General features: G+C 29.1%; 3 protein-coding genes and 1 long non-coding RNA gene across 5 annotated transcripts in view; 2 read left to right on the forward strand and 2 right to left on the reverse strand.

Annotated features, from left to right (window-relative positions):
* The window catches only part of LOC123271366, a 90,472-nt gene that overhangs the window by 30,978 nt on the left and 36,217 nt on the right, over positions 1 to 23,277 (forward strand). Inside the window, exon 2 of the long non-coding RNA XR_006510844.1 lies at positions 17,679 to 17,686. This is a non-coding gene — a long non-coding RNA (uncharacterized LOC123271366). The remainder of the gene's footprint in view (positions 1 to 17,678; positions 17,687 to 23,277) is intronic.
* LOC123271349 (small RNA 2'-O-methyltransferase) lies at positions 2,204 to 5,948 on the reverse strand. The gene is made up of 2 exons (XM_044737653.1): positions 5,588 to 5,948; positions 2,204 to 3,790 (listed from the first exon to the last, which is right to left on the reverse strand). The coding sequence occupies exons 1-2, from the start codon at positions 5,852 to 5,854 to the stop codon at positions 2,528 to 2,530; spliced, it is 1,530 nt and encodes a 509-aa protein (XP_044593588.1). The 5' UTR covers positions 5,855 to 5,948; the 3' UTR covers positions 2,204 to 2,527.
* LOC123271350 (slowpoke-binding protein) lies at positions 7,442 to 11,878 on the forward strand. Of its 2 annotated transcripts, XM_044737655.1 has the most exons (9): positions 7,443 to 7,863; positions 8,193 to 8,362; positions 8,595 to 8,860; positions 9,659 to 9,950; positions 10,018 to 10,109; positions 11,158 to 11,283; positions 11,457 to 11,527; positions 11,589 to 11,619; positions 11,693 to 11,878. In XM_044737655.1, exons 1-8 carry the CDS (start codon positions 7,499 to 7,501, stop codon positions 11,614 to 11,616), a joined length of 1,410 nt encoding a protein of 469 aa, XP_044593590.1. In that variant the 5' UTR covers positions 7,443 to 7,498; the 3' UTR covers positions 11,617 to 11,619; positions 11,693 to 11,878. The 2 variants fall into 2 exon arrangements, with proteins under 2 accessions (XP_044593589.1, XP_044593590.1); XM_044737654.1 differs by lacking the exon at positions 11,589 to 11,619 and having other exon boundaries at positions 7,442 to 7,863.
* On the reverse strand, positions 13,045 to 22,988 carry LOC123271354 (chromatin assembly factor 1 p55 subunit). Its single transcript, XM_044737659.1, has 4 exons — positions 22,834 to 22,988; positions 16,807 to 17,305; positions 15,003 to 15,588; positions 13,045 to 13,524 (listed from the first exon to the last, which is right to left on the reverse strand). Exons 1-4 carry the CDS (start codon positions 22,850 to 22,852, stop codon positions 13,345 to 13,347), a joined length of 1,284 nt encoding a protein of 427 aa, XP_044593594.1. The 5' UTR covers positions 22,853 to 22,988; the 3' UTR covers positions 13,045 to 13,344.

Below are 23,277 nucleotides of genomic sequence, written 5' to 3' on the forward strand. Positions count from 1 at the left end.
TAAGTCATTTCCGTTACATCATAGAGAAGTAATAAACTTACATCAGTATGATGTCAAAAATATATCATATATTTTTACATCATAATTGGATCACAAGACAGGTCAATTTTACGTCATATTTACGTAAAATATTGTGACATTCCTATGACTTATAAATGACGTCATATTGAAGTCATGTGTTCACTGGGGGATCTCAAAGTTAAAGGTCTGAGGATTCTAAAAATGCCGGCGAAGACATAAAAATAATTAGTTGTCTATTTTTAATCCATGGTCAAAGTTTAAAGAATTTTTTTTGCAAATTTTTGGTTTTTAAACTTTGACAATTTTTATCAAAAAAGTTATCGATCCTAGAAAAAAATATTTTGGACAAAAAATGTAGCTTGTAATTTTTTCTTTCTGAAAAAATTTATCCGGTTCAAAAATATTTATTAGAAAAAAAGTTATAGACTCTTAAAGACCAAAAATATGGGAAGTTACTGAAAAAGCTGGTTTTTTGGATTAGAGGGCGCTGAAAAGTTGGCCAAAAAAATTTTTAATTGCAATAATTCATTGTGGATCTTAAACTTTAAGGTCTAAGGATTCTAAAAATGCCGGCGAAGACATAAAAATAATTAGTTGTCTATTTTTAATCCATGGTCAAAGTTTGAAGGATTTTTTTTGCAAATTTTTGGTTTTTAAACTTTGACAATTTTTATCAAAAAAGTTATCGATCCTAGAAAAAAATGTTTGAAACAAAAATTGTAGCTTGTAATTTTTTCTTTCTAAAAAATTTTATCCAGTTCAAAAATATTTATTAGAAAAAAAGTTATAGACTCTTAAAGACCAAAAATATGGGTAGTTACTGAAAAAGCTAGTTTTTTGAGTGGGGGCGCTGAAAACTTTGTAAAAAAAATTTATTTTTAAAAAAATTCATAGTGGGTCTTGAAGCTGAGTGTCTGAGGATTCTTAAAATGCCGACGAAGACATAAAAATAATTCGGAGATTAATTTTAATCAAGCAATTAAGTTTATAAATTTTTTTTTGGATAATAATTTTCTTTAAAAATTGAATTCTTTTTAAAATATTTAGATTAGAATTATAAAACAATAAAATATTGTTTATCAATGGTTTATTTATTTAAACAGTAATCGATACAGATATGTTACTCAGTCTTGATACACAACTTAATGACTAGTACCATTATTATCAATATTTTGATCCATCAACGAGTGTAATAAAAAACAATTATGATTTTCGCATTTCTGGGAGTTTTAAAGCTAATAATACTAAAAAATAATCACAATTAACTTTTTATGACTTATTTTAAGTCCTGCTAGTTAATATAAACCTTAAGCTTTAATTTAAGTCCAATTAGGACTTATTTGAACCACTAGGTTCTCTCAAATAATTCAAAAATCACCATCTTCAAAAAAAATACAATAATTCTTACAATTGTAAATTTTCAAACTTTGATTAATCATAACTTAAAAAATAATTACAATAGAGACTTATTTTAAATCCTGGTAGTTAATTTGAACCTTAAGCTTTAATTTAAGTCCAATTAGGACTAATTTGACTTACTAAGTCTTCTCAATTAACTCAAAAATCACCAACACTAAAAAACAACCATATAAACTTAGAATTCTAAATTTTCAAACTTTAATTAGTCATAACTTAAAAAATAATAACAATAAAGACTTATTTCAAGTCCTGGTAGTTAATTTGAACCTTAAGCTTTAATTTAAGTCCAATTAGGACTCATTTGAACTTCTAGATTTTCTAAAATAACTCAAAAATCACCAACATTAAAAAAAAACAATATAAACTTAGAATTCTAAATTTTCAAACTTTAATTAGTCATAACTTAAAAAATAATTACAATAGAGACTTATTTTAAGTCTTGTTAGTTAATTTGAACCTTAAGCTTTAATTTAAGTCCAATTAGGACTCATTTGAACTTCTAAATTTTCTAAAATAACTCAAAAATCACCAACATTAAAAAAAAAACAATATAAACTTACAATTCTAAATTTTTAAACTCTAATTAGTCATAACTTAAAAAATAATTACAATATAGACTTATTTTAAGACTTGTTAGTTAATTTGAACTTTAAGCTTTAATTTAAGTCCAATTAGGACTCATTTGAATTTCTAGATTTTCTAAAATAACTCAAAAATCACCAACATTAAAAAAAAAACAATATAAACTTACAATTCTAAATTTTTAAACTTTAATTAGTCATAACTTAAAAAATAATAAGAATAAAGACTTATTTCAAGTCCTGGTAGTTAATTTGAACCTTAAGCTTTAATTTAAGTCCAATTAGGACTCATTAGAACCACTAAGTTCTCTAAAATAACTCAAAAATCACCAACATTAGAAAAAAAACAACAAATTTAGAATTCTAAATTTTCGAACTTTAATTAGTCATAACTTAAAAAATAATATCAATACAGACTTATTTCAAGTCCTGTTAGTTAATTTGAACCTTAAGCTTTAATTTAAGTCCAATTAGGACTAATTTGAACGACTAGTCCCTCCAAAAAACTAAAAAACATTTTCATTCTCAAAATCACCATCGCCTTCCCGCGCAAGGACATTATTCCCTTCCCCATCTCTATTATTATTAGCCAGGTCTCCATTTTCCACCTGAACCTGGACCAGGACTTGTTCCTGCCTGGGAGCTTCCTCGAGGTCATCCACAATACTAGACAACTCGCTCTCGGGAGTAACATCAACAATAGAAGAAGTGCAAGGATACCCGGAGTCAGTTTCAAGATCCAAGGTCATCTTGGAGGTCATCTGGGAGGCGGCCTCCTGGTGATCCTGGTGATCAGGACCAGGAATGGGCTGCCAATTATATCTAGGACCAGGTCCAGGCTTCCACTCTTGATCCCAGGAGGCGTCGACGTCATCGGCGACGTCCATGTCCGAGAGGTCGAACTCGGAGACGACGCTGAGAGGCTTGCAGACGACGAAGACTCCCGAGTCGCGGTCGAGCAGCTCCCAGCCTCGGGCTTCTAGGACGTCCCTTAGAGTCTCCATGCTGGTCTCCATGATCTCGGCCAGCCGCTCCAGGGGCATCTCGTCCAGGTCGTTGTTCAGGTGGAAGCTCCGGAGGAAGTACGAAGCCTCGTCGGAGATCTTGTCCTCGTCCGAGCGGTTGTCAACTAGCACCGGATAATTCTCCTTGTGCACTAACTCGAAGACGTCCTCCAGGTCGACTCCTGGTGCAGAGTCTTCTCCAGGGACAAAGGTGCTCTTTGTAAAAATCCCGATCTGGGAACAAGGCCCGAGGTGCTCCGAACCTGGAGGACCTTCCCCGACGCCGGAGAACTCAACGACGTACTCCGGGTACCTGGAGGTCACTTGTGAGCACCAGGTCTGGAACTCCAACCTGGACCACTCGAATTTATGATCCGGGTGGCGCGACCCCGAGAAATTAGGAAACAAGACATTAAAATCTGAGTTTGGGGTTGTGATTATCGCGACTTGAGGCTTCATCAACCCGAAGATCACTTCAGGGACCTTGGAAAGAGTTTCGGGGTACAGGTGCTCGATCAACTCGATCGCGATCACTGCGTCGGTGTTCACCAACCGCCGGTCTTTCGAGCTGATGCTCCCTTCGTAGATGAACACGTTCAGAGGACGCTCTCGCAGGTGAAGGTAATCCGCGCTCAGCGCTTCGATCTTACGTTTGTTTTGTTCTAGAACCTCTCGGTCGATGTCCACGAACAGGAGTTCTTCTATCGAAGGTGTGTTCTTGAGGTACACGAATAAACTCAGCTCCGAACAGCCAAATTCGACGACCTAATAATAATAATTAAGAAATTACCTTGTATCTTGAGAACTATTGACATTTTTTAAGATATAAGCTCATCCTAATGTTGCACTTGTCAAGAGCTTTCATTTGAGTACCCACATCAATTTTTCATATATTTTGTATATTTATATATATTATATATATGTATATATAAAAAATATATGAAAATGCATGTGGGTACTCAAATGAAAGCTCTTGATGAGGGTAATATCAGAATGAGCTTATATTTTTAAAAATGTTAATAATGAAATGACCTTGTATCTTGTTAAATATTGACATTTTTGAAGATATAAGCTCATCTTGATGTTAGACTCGTCGAGACCTTTCATTTGAGTACCCACATCAATTTTTCATATATTTTATATATTTATATATATTATATATATGAATATATGAAAAATATATGAAAATGCATGTGGGTACTCAAATGAAAGCTCTTGATGAGCGTAACATCGAGATGAGCTTATATCTTTAAATATGTCAATAATTAAAAAATGATCTATGTTGTGAAATATTGACATTTTTTAAAATATAAGCTCATCTTGATGTTACACTCATTGAGACCTTTCATTAGAGTACCCACATGCATTTTTGATATATTTTTCATATATACATATATATATATATATATATATATATATATATATATATACATATATATATATATAAATATATGAAAAATTGATGTGGATACTCAAACGAAAAGCCTCCATGAGTGTAACATCGGGATGAGCTTATATCTTTAAAAATGTCAATAATTAACAAATGACCTTGTATCTTGTGAACTATTGACAATTTTAAAGATATAAGCTCATCTCGGCATTGTATTCATCGAGACCTTTCATTTGAGTACCCACATCATTTTTTCATATATTTTATATATTATATATATATATATATATATATATATTTATATAAGAAAAATATATCAAAAATTGATGTGGGTACTCAAATGAAAGCTCTTGATGAGGGTAACATATGGATGAGCTTATATCTTTAAAAATGTTGATAATGAACAAATGACCTTGTATCTTGTGAACTATTGACATTCTTAAAGATGTAAGCTCATCTCGGCATTGTATTCATCGAGACCTTTCATTTGAGTACCCACATCATTTTTTCATATATTTTATATATTATATATATATATTTATATAAGAAAAATATATCAAAAATTGATGTGGGTACTCAAATGAAAGCTCTTGATGAGGGTAACATATGGATGAGCTTATATCTTTAAAAATGTTGATAATGAAGAAATGACCTTGTATGTTGTGAACTATTGACATTTTTAAAGATATAAGCTCATCTCGGCATTGTATTCATCGAGACCTTTCATTTGAGTACCCACATCATTTTTTCATATATTTTATATATTTATATATATTATATATATTTATATATGAAAAATATATCAAAAATTCATGTGGGTACTCAAATGAAAGCTCTTGATGAGTGTAACATCAAGATGAGCTTATATCTTCAAAAACGTCAATAGTTAAGAAAGTACAGTGCAATTTAATAAAACTCATTAAATAAATAAAATTTTATTTATTACTCTTATAATCTTTTAGACAAGTTAAAATTTTAATATATATTCATAAAAATTTAACGCTCTATAAAATATATTTTTTCATATAATTAATAGAAAAAAATTATATTTTTTATAAAAAAATACAATATTTAAAAATTAATGGATAATTATATTCTCCATATATATATATATATATATATATATATATATATATATATATAATTTTTTACAAAAAAAAATCAATAATTACCTTGCGCAACTTTCCCTTAAAATTATCATTAGTCAAAATTTTCTGTACTTCGCAGTACCTTTGAATATAAAGCGGCGGATGGAACCGAATTTGACAATTGTTGTCATCGTAAAAACAATTTTCGATATCTTTTTCCGTAAGACTTGTCTTTTCTTCATTTTTCGTAACATTATCACTCTCAACTACTAAATTATTATCCATTTTCTCTCTTTTGTTCTTAAAAAAACGCGTCAAAATAAAAAGCACATGGAAAAATAATATTATCATCTTTCGGAATGTTTTTCTAGATTTTTAGGTTAAATTTTTCCGATAAACAAACAATAAGGGGTGTATAATTACTTTCCGGTCCCTCGTGGGTATAATTATTTTTTCTTACTAGGTTCTAGTAACCCTTAACAGATGGCGCCATCGTTTAATTTTTTTACAAAGTGTCAAAATTAAATATTCTTAAAAATTGGCAAATTTGCAAAAAAACGGGTTTTTTGAGTTGGGGGCGCTGAAAACTTATCGAAAAAAAATCAAAATCCAAAAAAATCATAGTGAATCTTAAAATAGAAACTCTAAGGATTATAAAAATACCGGTGAAGACATAAAAATAATTAGTTGTCTATTTTTAATCCTCCCTTAAAGTTTTAAGAAATTTTTTGACAAAATTGTAGATTTTTACCTTTGACAATTTTTATTAAATAACCAATTGGTCCTAAAAAAAAATTGTGTTTACAAAAATTGTAGCTTTGAGTGTCTTCCTTAAGATAAAATTGGTCAGGTCTCTTAATTTTAATTACAAAAAAAGTTATGAATTTTTTAAGTACTAAAAACAGGGAAATTTGTCAAAAAAAACGGTTTTTTGAAATGGGGGCGCTGAAAACTTTTCGAAAAAAAATTAAAATCCAAAAAAATTGCAGTGTTTCTTAAAGTAGAGACTCTAAGGATTCTAAAAATACCGGCGAAGACATAAAAATAATTAGTTGTATATTTTTAATCTTTTATCAAAGTTTAAAAAATTGTAAAATTTGAAATTTTGAACTGACGATTAATTATAAATAATTTTTATCTCGGGTTCTGTCGGTCCCAAAAAAAAACTTTTGGGACAAAACTTGTAGTTTATTGTCTTCTCTTTAAGATAATAACTGTCCGGTTTAAAAACTTTGATTCAAAAAAAAGTTATAGAGCTTCAAAAGTCAAATACTTTGAAAATTATCTGAAAAATGGGTTTTTTGAGTTGGGGGCGCTGAAAATTAAGGTAAAAAAATTTTTTTTTCAAAAAAATTATAATTAGCCTTAAAGTAGAGACTCTAAGGATTTCAAAAATGCCGACGAAGACATAAAAATAATTAGTTGTCTTTTTTTTAATCTTTAGTCAAAGTCTTGAAAATTTTCAGGAATTTTTATTTTGTAACTTTGACAATTTTTATTAAGTAACCGATTGGTCCTAGAAAAAAAAGTATTGACAAAAATTGTAGCATTAAATGTCTACTTTAAAATAGAATTTGTCTGGTCTCTTAATTTTAATTACAAAAAAAGTTATGAATTTTTAAAGGTTGAAAACTCGAAAAAAATCTTAAAAAACGGGTTTTTTTAGTTGGGGGCGCTGAAAACTTTTTGAAAAAAAGTCAAAATCCAAAAAAATCATAGTGTATCTCAAAGCTAAGACCCTGAAGATAATAAAAATGCCGGCGAAGACATAAAAAAAATTAGTTGTCTGTTTTTAATCTTTAGTCAAAGTCTTAAAATTTTCTGTGGGATTAATTAAATTATTATTTATGAATTTTTTTTCAATCTATCGGAAATTTACCGCTGATTATACAAAAATTCACCGCGCGTCAATCTGCGCAGCACATGCGCATAAACTTCAAGGTATCAACCCCTAAAAAAGTCACCAGTCAGTAAACAGTGAACCAGCCTGTGATAATGTTCAGCATCTACCAGCAACTGAACAAAAAAGAGGACGAATCTGGGGGATCACGTCGTGGCTCGGATGTCACCGGGCACGATAGATTCTACCGAGAGCCCCCAAGAGTGAAAAGAAAAAAGCGGCCCCCAAATCGCCGGACCCTAAGTGCGATTGAACTCGACTCGAGTGCGATGACCTCCGCGAGAAACTACATCAGGAACAACCGAAGCGCCAGCATTGAAAGCTCGACTTCTAACGCCAGCAGTTCCTCCAGCATTAACAATCTCGAGGACAAGTTCCACTTTGGGAACAAAATCGACAGTCTGGCTAAAATTCTTTTCAATAGGGTGTCGATCACCCGAGCCAGGGAGAGTGAATTGAGGTAATTGGATGAAACCTTATAAATTAATGTCATTACAAATTATCAATATTTACTTTACGACTTCCGGTTTGGATTTTTTAGGATTCTGACTTCGGATTTGAGTTCCTCGGGAAATTTCCGTTGCATAAAATACCCACATGGCTTAGTTTTGGGACATTTTGCCCACCCGCGGAAAACCGCGAAAAACCGTGAATTAGCAAAAAATTCTCCGAAATATACCTTTAGTGTATGTTTTTCGCATGGAAATTTTCCGGGGAACACGAATCCGAGGTCAGAATTTTTTTAAAAAAATTTTTTAGAAAAAAAAAAAAAATTTTTTTTTTTTTTAGCAACAAAAAACATCTCTATGAATCATTGGACCAAAGCCCGACAATACGCGAGGAAGGAATTGAGTATTTAGAATTAGAAAAACGTTCTAGGGACCAAGCTCTCAATATTTGCCAAGTTTTTTTACAAGCAGCCACAAGATTCACCTTAATAGAACAGCTCCACAATATAGGTGGGCAATATGGGTCATATATTTTGATTCTACGGGAAATTTCCGAAAGTTTGAGTACCCACAAGCCCTACTTCGGAAAACTTTTGCCCAGCCGTGAAAAAGCGCGGGAAACCGCGAATTACATGAAAATTGAGCAATTGAGCTTTATAGGGTGTCTTTTCAGACGGAAATTTTCCGGGGAACAAGAAAATAGTGTCAGAAAATTGATAAAGTGTCCTTGGAAAATTTTAAGGGTCAAGAGTCGACAAATTCTGGTTCGCGGTTAAGGATACGCTTCTGAAGACCGACAGAATCTTAACTTTGACCCCTTTGGGGAAAAACTGCCCGCTGAGCGTCTGCCCGTCGACCAAAGAAATTCTCAATAAATTGTTCCTGTTTATTCAGCACCCGTATGTATGCCCGATTTTAGACATTGAGTTTATTGAATACGAGGAGGATAATTACGTGGTTGTGCTTCAGCCGATTAACCACGGCAGCCTTAAAGATTTAATTTACGGGGTAAGTTTTTAGTTATGGATTTTTTTAGGAGGTCAAGGGTGAGATTTTATCTTTTAATATTTATAACTCGGGAAATATTGATCGAGAATGAAAAGTTTTTCATGAAAGTTGGAGCTGAAGGTTTCTAGATTAAGGTAAAATTTGTCTGAATTCTTAATTTTTATTTTAAAAAAAGTTATCAATTTTTTTGGAATGAATAATATGGGAGATTTTTGGGAAAAATGGGTTTTTTTAGTTGGGAGCGCTGAAAACTTTTTTAAAAATTGGTGAAATAAAACAAATTAATAGTGGATCTCGAAGTTAAGACTCTGAAGATTCTAAAAATGCCGGCGAAGACATAAAAAAATTTTTTGATCATTTTTTAATCTTAATTCAAAGTTTAAAAATTTTTTAGAAATTTTTGGATTTTAACTTTGACAATTTTTAAAAAATAAATTTTTGGTCCTACAAAAAAAAAGTTGAAACAAAAATTGTAGCTTTGAGTCTTCTCTTTAAGATAAATTTGTTCCGGTATCAAAATTTTAATTAGAAAAAAAGTTATAAAGCTTCAAAGGTAAAAAACTTGGAAAATTCCTTGAAAAATTCAATTTTTGAAGTTGGGGGCGCTGAAAATTTTCAGGAAAAAATTTTTTTAATAAAAAACTTATAGTGGATTTTAAAGCTGAGACTTTGAGGATTATAAAAATGCCGGCGAAGACATAAAAATATTTTTTTTTCTATGTTTAATTGACAGTTAAGATTTTAAAAAATTTATCTGATACTAAATTTTTCCAAATTTTGACGATTAAAAAATTCCAGGTGGACCGGAACAGCTGGAACAATGACTGGTCAAACAAATACGTCTCTAGAGGCCCCGGCCTGCCTTTCCCACAGATCCAAGTGCTCGGCCGTCAGATTCTCGAGGCGCTTTTGTTCCTCAAAGATCGCGGATTTCCCACAGTTCATCTCCATTCCGGGAATGTCGTGATTCAGAGCGGCATGGCGCGAGTCGCCGGGTTGGAAAACTCGCTTCTAGGGTTCACCAGTCGGATCCACCCGCTCGTCGGGCCACGAACTCCCTACGGGGCTTCTATAGAAAGCATTTGCTTCGGTAACAATTTTTAATTATCTATTATTTTTTTTTTAAATATATAATAATAATTTTCTATTTTTTTAAGGACATTTACTGTTTGAAATGACAGCAGGGTACGAATTGTGTTCATTCAAACCGTCCAGAGTTCACTATGATGACGTAGCTAAATACCCATTGGTAATTTTTGTATTTTTAAGGCTTTAAAAAAAATTTTTTTTTAAATTAACTATGGATTTGAATTACGCGGGAAATTTAATAGTAATTTGACTACTTACAACCCTAGATTCTAAAATAATAATAATAATAATAATAATTTTTAATAATAATAATAATAATAACTTTTAATAATGATAATGATAATGACAATAATAATAATAATTTTTAATAATAATAATAATAATAATTTCTAATTAAATTAAAAATAATTTATTGTTATTATTATTAATTCTATACAATAAAATTCAAATTTTCTCGCTCTAAAATAATGAGCGCATAGTCGCGCTCTTTTATAATAATAATAATAATAATAATAATTTATAATTGAATTAAAAATAATTTATTATTATTATTATTATTATTATTATTATCATGATTATTATTATTAATTCTATACAATAAAATTCAAATTTTCTCGCGCTAAAATAATGAACGTATAGTCGCGCTCTTTTATAATAATAATTATAATAATAATAATAATAATAATAATAATAATAATAATTTATAATTAAATTAAAAATAATTTATTATTATTATTATTATCATGATTATTATTATTAATTCTATACAATAAAATTCAAATTTTCTCGCGCCAAAAGAATGAGCGCATAGTCGCGCTTTTTTATAATAATGATTATAATAATAATAATTACAATAATAATAATAATAATAATAATAATAATAATAATAATTTATAATTAAATTAAAAATAATTTATTATTATTATTATTATTATTATTATTATTATAAATTCTATACAATAAAATTCAAATTTTCTCGCGCTAAAACAATGAGCGCATAGTCGCGCTCTTTTATAATAATAATAATAATAATAATAATTTTTAATTGGATTTAAAACAATTTATTATTATTATTATTATTATTATAAATTCTATACAATAAAATTCAAATTTTTTCGCGCTAAAAGAATGAGCGCATAGCCGCGCTCTTTAATAATAATAATAATAATAATAATAATAATAATAATAATAATAATAATAATTTTCAGGTTTATGATCTAATGGAATTTATTTTTAATAGTCGAGAAAATCGATATCCTAAATTAGAAGAGATTTTACTCCATGAATTGTTCCGAAATATTGACCTACGTGAATTGCGACACGCTCCAGTGAATGTAATTAATTTAAAAAAATAATTAATAATTAATTAAAAAATTTTTTTTCATACAAAAAAAAATTTATTTTATTTAAAATATTTTTAAATTGATTTTTTTTTTAAATTAATTTTTTTATTTAATTAATTTTCTTATTGAATTAATTTGTTTTTTATTAAATTAATTTTTTTTAGACATTTCGTCCAATTTTGAATCCGTCTGTCGTAAGGTTGCTCGACGATATCAAGCGGCACAACAGTCGAAGGTACGACTAAAAAATTTCAATGTGTTGATTTATTTAATTGAATATTTTTTTTGCATGGTAGAAAAAGTTATGCACGTGAAATTGATTGAGGGGTAATTAATTTTTTTAATTAATTTGAAAAAAATTTTTAATAAGAAACTAATAATTTTTTATGATTTTTTTCAGAATTACTAGCATTGAAGAAATTGATTTATTGATCTCTATTTAATTTATCTAATTCTGGCCAATGGAGGATAAGACAATCACCAATTCCGGTTCCTAATTAATTAATTAATTGATTATTTCAATAATTATATATGTACTAGCCTATTTGCGGACCTAATTTACAATAAAAAAAATGAGATAATATTAAAAGAATTTTATCAGATTTCGTTGTTTTTTAATTGGGGGCGCTGAAAACTCTATGAAAAAAAGTCAGAATTCAAAAAAGTTACAGTAAATCTTAAAGTTTAGACTCTAAAGATTCTAAAAATCCCGGCGAAGACATAAAAATAATTATTTTACTATTTTTAATCTTAAGTCAAAGTTTAAAAAAATTTTTTTCCTCATTTTTGATTTTTTAACTTTGACAATTTTTATTAAATTAAATATTGGGTCTAGAAAAAAATTTTTTATACAAAAATAGAAGCTAGAAGTGTCCTCTATAAGATAAAATTAAGCCGAGGTCAAAATTTTAATTACATAAAAAGTTATGATTATTTAAAGTACCTAAAATAAGGAAATTTTGATAAAAAAGGGTTTTTAGAGTTGGGGGCGCTGAAAACTTTGTAAACAAAATTTATTAAAAAAAAAATTTATAGTGGGTCTTAAAGCTGAGACTCTGAGGATTCTAAAAATCCCGGCGAAGACATAAAAATAATTATTTTACTATTTTTAATCTTAAGTCAAAGTTTAAAAAAATTTTTTTCCTCATTTTTGATTTTTTAACTTTGACAATTTTTATTAAATTAAATATTGGGTCTAGAAAAAAATTTTTTATACAAAAATAGAAGCTAGAAGTGTCCTCTGTAAGATAAAATTTAGCCGAGATCAAAATTTTAATTACATAAAAAGTTATGATTATTTAAAGTACCTAAAATAAGGAAATTTTGATAAAAAAGGGTTTTTAGAGTTGGGGGCGCTGAAAAGTTCTCGAAAAAATGTCAGATTTTAAAAATTAAATAGTGAATCTTAAAGTTTAGACTCTAAAGATTCTAAAAATCCTGGCGAAGACATAAAAATAATTATTTTACTATTTTTAATCTTAAGTCAAAGTTTAAAAAAATTTTTTTCCTCATTTTTGATTTTTTAACTTTGACAATTTTTATTAAATTAAATATTGGGTCTAGAAAAAAATTTTTTATACAAAAATAGAAGCTAGAAGTGTCCTCTATAAGATAAAATTAAGCCGAGGTCAAAATTTTAATTACAAAAAAAGTTATGATTATTTAAAGCACCTAAAGTAGTGAAATTAGTATAAAAAAGGGTTTTTTGAGTTGGGGGCGCTGAAAACTTTGTAAACAAAATTTATTAAAAAAAAAATTTATAGTGGGTCTTAAAGCTGAGACTCTGAGGATTCTAAAAATGGCGGCGAAGACATAAAAATAATTAGTAATCTATTTTTAATTAAAGTTTACAAAATTCTAAAAATTATTTCATCACTGTTTTTATTTTAATCAATGAAATACGCGGTGATAATTGATTTAATAATATTAATAATAATAATTAGAGTATCTTAACCTATGTAAAAAAAATACAGAAAATCCCAGTCAATATTTTAGAAGATACTAGTCGGGACTTGAGTGGAAAAGTAATAATAATTAATTAGGGAAAAATAATTAAGATGCGCCAGTTTCTAGCTCGCTGGCGGGTGTGTCCGGTTCCTCGTCGTTGTAAATGTTTTCGGCCATTTGCCAGACCTGCATGATATTGTCCTCGGACACTGAACAGATTACCCAAGGTTCGTTGGGGTTCCATGAGAAATCGCTTATTTTAGCAGTGTGTCCACCGTGAATGAACTAGAAGTAATTGATTTGGTAATTAAAAAATAAAATTAATTAAACTGAGTTTAATTAGTTCTAGTTTATTTTGGACGGATGCGGATTTTTCATGGAATTATTTTTAGGATCAATTTTTAAGAAAAATAATTTGGAAATTTTTATGGACATGGAAAAATTAACTGGTAATTTTTATTAAATTAATTATTGGGTTTAAAAATAAAGTTTTGGATAAAAGTTGTAGCTAAGAGTCTCTTCTTCAAGATAAAATTTGTCCGGTAGCTTAATTTTAATTTGGAGAAAAATGATGAATTTTTTTAATTTTTAAATCCGGAAATTAAGAAAAAAAAATTGGTTTTTAATTTTGGTAATTTTTTTTAAGGAGCCAATTGGTCCTAGAAAAAAAAGTTTGGAACAAAAGTTGGAGCTAAGAGTCTCTTCTTTAAGATAAAATTTGTCCGGTTCAAAAATTTTAATTAGAAAAAAAGTTATGAATTTTTAAAACTTGAAAATGAGGGAAATTAATGAAAAATTTTGTTTTTTGGATTGGGGCCGCTGAAAACTATTTGAAAAAAGGTTTAATTACAAAAAATTAATAGTGTATCTCAAAGTAGAGACTTTAAGGATTCTAAAAATGCCGGCGAAGACATAAAAATAATTTTTCAAATAATTTTAATTTCTACTCAAACTTTTCAAATTTAAAAAATTTTTTTTCTTTATAACTTTAACAATTTTTATTAAGGGAACAATTGTTTCTAGAAAAAAACTTTTGGGACAAAAATTGTAGTTTATAGTCTCCTCTTTAATATAAAATCTATCCGGTTTAAAAATTTAAATTAGAAAAAAATTGATGAATTTTTAAAGATAAAAAAACACCGAAATTACGGAAAAAACCAATTTTTGAGTTGGGGGCGTTGAAAACTTTTCAAAAAAAGGTCAAATTTAAAAAAGTTAATATTGTATCTCAAAGTAGAGACTCTAAGGATTCTAAAAATGTTGGCGAAGACATAAAAATAATTATTTATCTATTTTTAATCAGCAGTTAAAGTTTAAAAATTTTTATATGAATTTTTTTTTTATGACTTTCACAATTTTTATTAAAGGGAAAAATTGTCTCTAGAAAAAAACTTTGTTGGACAAAATTGTAGTATATAGTCTCTTCTTTAAGATAAAATCTGTCCGGTTTAAAAATTTTAATTAGAAAAAAAGTTATGGAGTTTTAAAGCCCGAAAATTTAATGAATTTTTTAAAAACCCGGTTTTTAGAGCTGGGGGCGTTGAAAACTTTTCAAAAAAAGGTCAAATTTAATAAAGTTAATAGTGTATCTCAAAGGAGAGACTCTGAGGATTCTAAAAATGCCGACGAAGACATAAAATTAATTACGAATTTTTTTTAAAATAAATAATCACCAAATTTTCTCTAATCGTTACTTTTTTTTGTGAAGAATTTCAGATAATTTTAGGAATTAATAAGGAATAAAAAATAAAATAAAAACTCACCAATAGCTCCGGAGGACCGTCCTCAGCATCTTCACTGGACTGTTCCTCGCCAATTTTACTAAGATCCCAAACATGTAGACGCCTATCGGTGCCACTGCTAGCAAGAATAGTCTCATTATGCGGAGACCATTGAACCTGGAAGATCTCGTCCTTGTGCGACTCAAAGGAGTGAAGCTTGAGCTTCAAGTTTCTGAGATCCCAGAGGGCGACAGTTTTGTCAGCGCTTCCTGTAGCTAGGATGAACTCGGAGTAGGGATTGAAGCTGAGACAGTTGACCTCCGCGGTGTGAGCGTCCACAGTGTGGCTCGGCTTGCTGGTGTTGTTGCATCTGGTGTCCCAGATCATCAACTTCTGGTCGTCCGCGACCGACCCGAATAAGGACTCGTGCAAAAGGTGCCAGGCGACGTCTTCTACTACCGCGGTGTGCCCCGTGAAAATTGTCTTTGCGTCGATCACTCGGTTCTCCTTCGGGGTCGCGTTTATGTCCCACAAGCAGATCGTGTGGTCGTCGGAAGCGCTCAGAAGATAACCGTTCAAATTCGGGTTCCAGGATAGCCCGTAGCCTTCTTTTTGGTGCCCACGTAGTCTTAAATTTTAAAACTTAATTAATATCCTGGGAATTATTGAGGTTAAAAAAAAAAAACTTTGATAAAAGTTGTAGATTTTAATGTCCTCTTTTAAAGAAAATTTGTCCGGTTCAAAAATTTTGATTAGAAGAAAAGTTATGAATTTTTTTAATTTTAAACTCCGGAAATTGATGAAAAAAATTGATTTTTTAGTTTGGTAATTTTTTTTAAGGAACCAATTGGTCCTAAAAAAAAATGTTTGGAACAAAAGTTGTAGATTTAAGTGTCTTCTTTAAGACAAAATTTGTCCGGTTCCTTAATTTTGATTAGAAAAAAAGTTATGAATTTTTGAAACTTTAAAGTACGTGAAATTTATGAAAAAATTGGTTTTTTGGATTGGGGTCGCTGAAAACTTTTTGAAAAAAATTTTTTTTTCAAAAAAATTGAAATGGTTTTTAAAGCTAAAACTTTAAGGATTCTAAAAATCCCGGCAAAGACATAAAAATGTAGAGTTAACTATTTTTAATCTTTAAAGTTAAAAAAAATTTTTTCAAAAATTGTTTTTTTAAACTGTCAATTTTTATAAAAGAACTAATTGGTCCTAAAAAAAAATATTCTATACAAAAGTTGTAGATTAAGGTGTCTTCTTTAAGAGAAAATTTGTCCGATTCCAAAATTTTGATTATAAAAAAAGTTATGAATTTTTTAAATTTTGAACTCCGGAAATTGATGAAAAAAATTGATTTTTTAGTTTGGTAATTTTTTTTAAGGAATCAATTGGTCCTAGAAAAAAATGTTTTATACAAAAGTTGTAGATTTAAAGGTCTTCTTTAAGATAAAATTTGTCCGGTTCCTTAATTTTGATTAGGAAAAAAGTAATGAATTTTTGAAACTTTAAAATACGTGAAATTTATGAAAAAATTGGTTTTTTGGATTGGGGGCGCTGAAAACTTTTTGAAAAAAATTTTTTTTTCAAAAAACTTGGAGTGATTTTTAAAGATAAGACTTTAAGGATTCTAAAAATCCCGGCGAAGACATAAAAATGTCAAGTTAACTATTTTTAATCTTCAATGAAAGGTTAAAAAAATTTTTCAAAAATTTTTTTTTAACTTAGTCAATTTTTATAAAAAAACCAATTGGTCTTAAAAATAATGTTTTATACAAAAATTGTAGAATAAAGTGTCTTTTTTAAGAGAAAATTTGTCCGGTTGGAAAATTTTAATTAGAAAAAAAGTTACCTCAAATCAGGATGGCACTCGCCATTGGGATCAGGCTTGCTGGGATGTTTGGTGTAGTCAAAAACGAGTACATCGCTGGAGGGCGTCTTGGTAGCGATGACACAGGGGTTCTGGGGCATGTACCGGGCCCGGTTGACCTCGCCCTCGTGGTTGATCTTAATCTCGATCTCGATCTTGCCGCTGACGGAGCCGAAGCCTCCGAACTCTCCTTTTTCATTGTCGTAGTGGGAGGCGTCGAACTGGGCGTCCTCGTTCGGGAGCTGGACGCTGGCTATCAGGAGGTGGTTCTGCTCATCGGAGGTGTGGGTCCCGAGGATCAGTCGGTGGATCGAGTAGTCTTTACTGTCTGGACGGGTTACGTCTGGCAGCCACTGGGCTGTCAGCGATGGCCACTCTAGAGCGTGGGTCATCACAAGGTCGTACAAAAATGGAGTGTTCTTTTTCCAGATTTTGTACTCTTCATTTATTACGCGCTCTTCTACCGCGTCATCAAAAGTTTCTGAAAAATTTATTATAATTATTGTTAGTTTTTTTTTTTTTTAATTTAATATTAAAAAAAAATATTAATTTTTTTTAATTTAGCACCAAGTTTTCAATTAAAAAAAAAAAAAAATTTTTTTATTGAAAGAAATTTTAGTTTTTTTTATACTTAATATTAAAATAATATTAATTGAATTAAAATTAATATTAATTTTTTTGAATTAATTAAAAAATTTTTTTTAAACCAAAAAAAAAAAAACTTTTTTTTATTGAAAAAAAAGTTAGTTTTTTTTTGCATATCTAAAATTGAAATAATATTAAATAAATTGAAATTAATATTAAATTTTTAATTTAAGCAAAAAAAATTTTTTTTTAATTGAAAAAAAAGTTAGTTATTTTTGTATATTTATTATTAAAATAATATGATCGTCAGCTGACTTTCTCTGATCCCATAATAAAATTCCCATAATAAAATTAAGGTGAAATGTATGTGAAACCAATTTATTCGTGATGTGATTGGTTGAAAATATTTATTCTCATTCTGATTGGTTGAAAGTGAATATAATATACATAAACTACACATAAATATATCATGACCATAAATATGAGGCGCGCGCTTGCGCGCGCAAATTTGAATTCTAGTCACATTAAAAGCATGATAATAACAGCAGTCAAAACGCTTGGTTTTGTAATCAGATCAACTAAAACATTCAAAAATCTTGATGTACTTAAAACATTATATGGGTCTGATGGACGGTGTGGCTTAATGTATATAGAATAAGCGAAAGGAAATTCAGTATAGACCGGATAGCTTAAATGGTAGAGTAGCCGACATGTCTTCGGAAGGTTCTGGGTTCGAATCCCAGTCCGAGCTATCTAATAATTTTTTCTCGCATATTCTATAAGCTCACACTAAGATGATCCTCTCCACATTCCTTTCTCAATCCTTTCCTACCAATATCCTGTTACGTGAATGTGGAACGCTTCACGTAATAATTACCGTAACTCCTATTCTTTCCCGCATCACAGCATTATTTATATTTGTAAAAATGCTTACCGTAAGATGGACGGTGTGACTTAATGTATTTAGAATAAGCGAAAGGAAATTTAGTATAGACCGGATAGCTCAAATGGTAGAGTAGCCGACATGTCTTCGGAAGGTTCTGGGTTCGAATCCCAGTCCGAGCTATCTAATAATTTTTTCTCGCATATTCTATATAATAAGCTCACACTAAGATGATCCTCTCCACATTCCTTTCTCAATCCTTTCCTACCAATATCCTGTTACGTGAATGTGGAACGCTTCACGTAATAATTACCGTAACTCCTATTCTTTCCCGCTTCACAGCATTATTTATATTTGTAAAAATGCTTGCCGTAAGATTAGATGGACGGTGTGGCTTAATGTATATAGAATAAGCGAAAAGAAATTTAGTATTTAGTGATGATTGAGTGATTGAGTGACTGAGTGTTTAACACACTACATTATATATATATATATATATACTTTATATATACTACTTAACACACTACTTTATGTATTATATTAAGATTTTTTGTATCAATTTTGGATGGCCGCAAGGAGCTTCGACTTCATGACCAATTAAATAAATAAATAATAATAATTATATGTAGCATTGGTAAGACCTAAATTAAAGTATGCATCTGTCATATGGTCACCTATCTATAAAAATCAAATTCTTAATATTGTAAAAGTTCAACGCAAATTTTTAAAATATTATCTTTAAAAAAAATACGGTTCATATGAGAGCAATTCTGACTATCTTGCAATGTGTGTTGATGTAAATATCCTAACACTTGAAGAAAGGAGAATTTGTGCTTCAGCACTCCTTTTAATAAGACTTTTAAAGGGTGACATCACATGTACCAGATTTTTGCAACAAATTCCAATTTCTTTCCCGCAAGTTCAGACGAGATCATTGCCTTTTTATCCTATTACTGCGAAAAATAATATTTTACTGGCATCACCACTCTGTAGGATTATTAATATCTGTAACTATATCTGTGAAAACTGTCCAGCCATTGATCTCCTGGGCTTTAACCAAAATCTCAGCTGCAGCGCCAACGTACTTGCATCTCCTTTGATATCTCTTAGATAAGTAGTACTTTCAGTCTAAAATGTATTTTTTATGATATCTACTACTTCTAATTGTTAGTTGCTTATATCATTTATTATTTAATATTTATATTATATGTTATAATTATAACTATTATGGTTTTTGATTATGTTCTTAATAAAATTGCATAGCAGTATATCATTTATCTTATGAGATCAATTTATAATAATGTAAAATTTTTCATTCACTGCGCCTTTAGTTCAAAACCTTAGTTCAAAACTTATATATAGGGGACGGACGGGCAAGACGGAGAGGGCGGGTAAAATGAATAATCGTTTTAAATCGCTGGTCGGTCGATAGAAACATTTTAGACAGCAATCTATCAATCTATTATGTAACTACACTTACCGTTATCGATAAAGCATTGGTTTTGCATACTTGTGGGAATTTTTTTTATAAATATTGAAATTTAGGAAAAAAAAAAATTTTAAATCGTAAGTATACAGTACTTAGTTTAATGTTGTTAAGGACGATGCAGATTTGATTTTTTTTCTTCATATTCGGGACGCGGTTGATATTTTTGCGACGATTGTTTTGATTGAAATGTATTTTCCAATCAGTATTCGTTTTACGCGACCTGAGTATTTATTTTGCCCGCCCTGGTAGGGCAAAACGGATAATGTTGACTTTTTTTTTTTTTTTAATTTCGAAGAAGAATTTCTTTGTTATTATTTTTATTTTACTTTAATTATAAACTTCAATTACCCAAAAAATTATTAGCCAAAGTTAAGAATGGATATGATTGTAATATATATTTGTTATTTCATTTTCAAATTAACATATCCGTTTTGCCCGTCCTTCCCCTAATTAAAATTTATAAATGTTAAATTTTCTTATGTACTTCGCCTTTAGTTCATAACTTATACTAAGTTTATTAAACTGTGTATAAATTGTATTGAGACCCTGTTATTGGCCTTCCAGCTGTTGGGTCTATTGCTACTAAATAAATAAATAAATATTAATTAAATTAATTTAAGTAGTATAAACAATTAAGTTGGCTAAAACTGAGTACAAGGAGAGATTATTTTATTGCGTGTTTATTTTTTAAAGAAATTCGAGTAATTGTCGTCAGTTGTTTGGCTCAAAGCTGCAATTCCTGGAGGTTGCAATGCGCCGAGGAGACATTAGGCAGGATTACTTGAGATTAGCAATGTCTGCAAGTAATATTTACGATAAATCGTTTTTAATTCAAGGCTTACGAGTCTGGAACTCTTTGCCGGCTGGGCTTACAACTGTAGATGATTTGACTGAATTTCAGAATCGCTTATTTGTATTCCTTCTTGATAAAGATGTTTAGATAATCTTCACTTATTTATTATCACTGTTATTATTATGATTATTGTATTTATTATTTTCGTTTCAATGTCATCATTGGTATAATTTATTTATTTATTTTGACTTAATTAATTCTTAAATTTCATATGTAACTCTCTGCAAGATTTATATTTATATTATATTTGGTTGTTATGTCCCTTTTGGATACTTTTATTGTATTAGGAAATTATACTTATATTATAATTAGAAATTTTCTTGCTAATAGAGTCATCTTGGAAGGATATTATAAATGGCGTACCTCAGGGTAGTGTGCTTGGACCCTTACTCTTTTCTTTATATATTTCTGATCTTGCGAAACGGTTAAAATGTAAATATTTATTTTATGCAGACGATCTAATTATATATGCTTCATGTTGCCCATCGCAAATTAATGAATATGTTGCTATGTTGAATAATGAGATAGAAAAAATTGTTGATTGGTGCAATTTAAATTGCTTGAAATTGAATGCTACAAAAACTAGTGCTATTATACTAGGAAGTAGGCAGAGAGTTAGCAGTAATTTTTGTAAAAGTGCCCAAAATATAATTGTCAGTAATCATGTGATTCCATATGTACAATCAGTTAAATACTTGGGTTTGATAATTGATAATACTCTATCGTGGGAGAATCAAGTTGTAAGCGTATGTATTCGTGCGATGAAAACGCTAGCGCAACTAAAAATTAATAATGAAATTTTTAATGAACAGTTACGCATAAAATTGGTTACGACCTTGATTTTTCCCATCTTCGATTACTGCTGTGCTGCTTATACAAACATCTCAGGCAAATTACAGCATAGATTGCAGCGTAAAATAAACTCATGTATAAGATATATTTTCAAAATTTCGAGATTTGAGCACACCACTCCGTATTATAAAAAATTAGGCTGGTTAAAACTTGATGTTAGAAGAGATTATTTCATAGCTTGTTTATTTTACAAAGAAATTAAGTTAAATTACTGTCAATTATTTAAATCGAATTTAGAATTTCTGCCGATTGTGCTAAGGAGAGGTGACGTCAGGAATGATTATCTACGTCTGCCAAGAAGTAATTGTGCAATTTATGAAAACTCTTTCCTAATTCATGGTATAAAAGTTTGGAACTCGTTACCGGCCGAAATTACATTAATTGACAATTTCGAACAATTTCAACAGGCTTGCTATGACTTCTTCTTACAATAAATGTTAATGTTATTATTTCTCTGTTAATATGTTATTATTTTAAGAATTAATATGTTCTTACTTTTAATAATTTAATATCAAATATTTAAATTGTATTAAAAACACTGTATCAAATGTATACATGTAAATGATAAAATTTATGTATTGTTGATGGTCCTGAAGGAGCTTAGAACTCTAGGATCAAATAAATTTTTTCTATCTATCTATCTATCTATCTATCTAATAAGATTATTGTAAATAAAAATGTATACTGTATATGACTTTGATGGCCTTGAGGGAGCCCAGGCTCTAAGGTCAAATAAATCACTTTATCTATCTATTTATTTAATGCTAATTTTTTTCAATTTAGCGCCAAATTTTTAATTAAAAAAAAAATTCTTTTTTTTTTTTTGAAAAAAAAATCACTAAATTTATAAATAAAAATTTTTAATCAACAGAAATTATTTAGTATAATGCTCAAAATTTAATAAAAAATTTATTACGTAAAAAAAATTATTAATTTTAATAATATTGAAAATTTCTAACAAAATTATTTAATTAAAAAAAATTTTTTGATGGTTATTTATTGAAAATTTACTAAAAAATTATAAAAAAAACTTGAAAAAAAATGAAAATTTTAAATGAAGAAAAATTATTCTTTTTTTTTAATTTTGTCATTATTGTTAGAAAATTTTAATTTTTTTATAACCAAAAGTTAAATAAAATATCTTGTAAATTTTTTAATTTTATTTCTTATAAAATTACAAAAAAAAAAAAGATAAAAGTACTTAATTAAATAAATAATTAGTGATTTAATTAAAATGGAGGTTGTTTACAAGACGCATAGGCCGTTGGTTAGGAAAAAAAAAGTGTAGAGTGTTTTTATAAAAAAAGGTGATGATATATAATATTGTTTTGGATAAAAAGTACTCACCGCCGTCCTTGTCACCCATTTTTAATAAATAATTGCTCTTGTTTTAAGATTATTAATGTAAATTTCACAAAATTCAGTAAAAAATGTGCCCGCCAAAAGACACGACGTTGATGCTGGTTTTACAATGGCTTCTGCCGGGTTGAGAGCTGTTTCCAATCATCTGGAAATTTTAAGGAGAGTTTTTAAACAGCGGCGGCGGATTTTTTAATTAAAGAGCGCGCTAAAAGCTAATTTTTTTAACGCGGGAAAATTTGAATTTTTTTAATTTAAATTTTGTAATAATAATAATAATAATAATAATAATAATAATAATAATAATAATAATAATAATAATAACAAAATAATAATAATAATATATGAGATTTTATTATTGTTGTTATTATAATTATTATTTGACAGATTAAAAATTTAAATTTAGCGCCACCTGTCATAAAATAAAACAAC

The sequence above is a fragment of the Cotesia glomerata genome, linkage group LG9 (genome assembly GCF_020080835.1).
Source record: "Cotesia glomerata isolate CgM1 linkage group LG9, MPM_Cglom_v2.3, whole genome shotgun sequence".
Classification (NCBI taxonomy): domain Eukaryota; kingdom Metazoa; phylum Arthropoda; class Insecta; order Hymenoptera; family Braconidae; genus Cotesia; species Cotesia glomerata.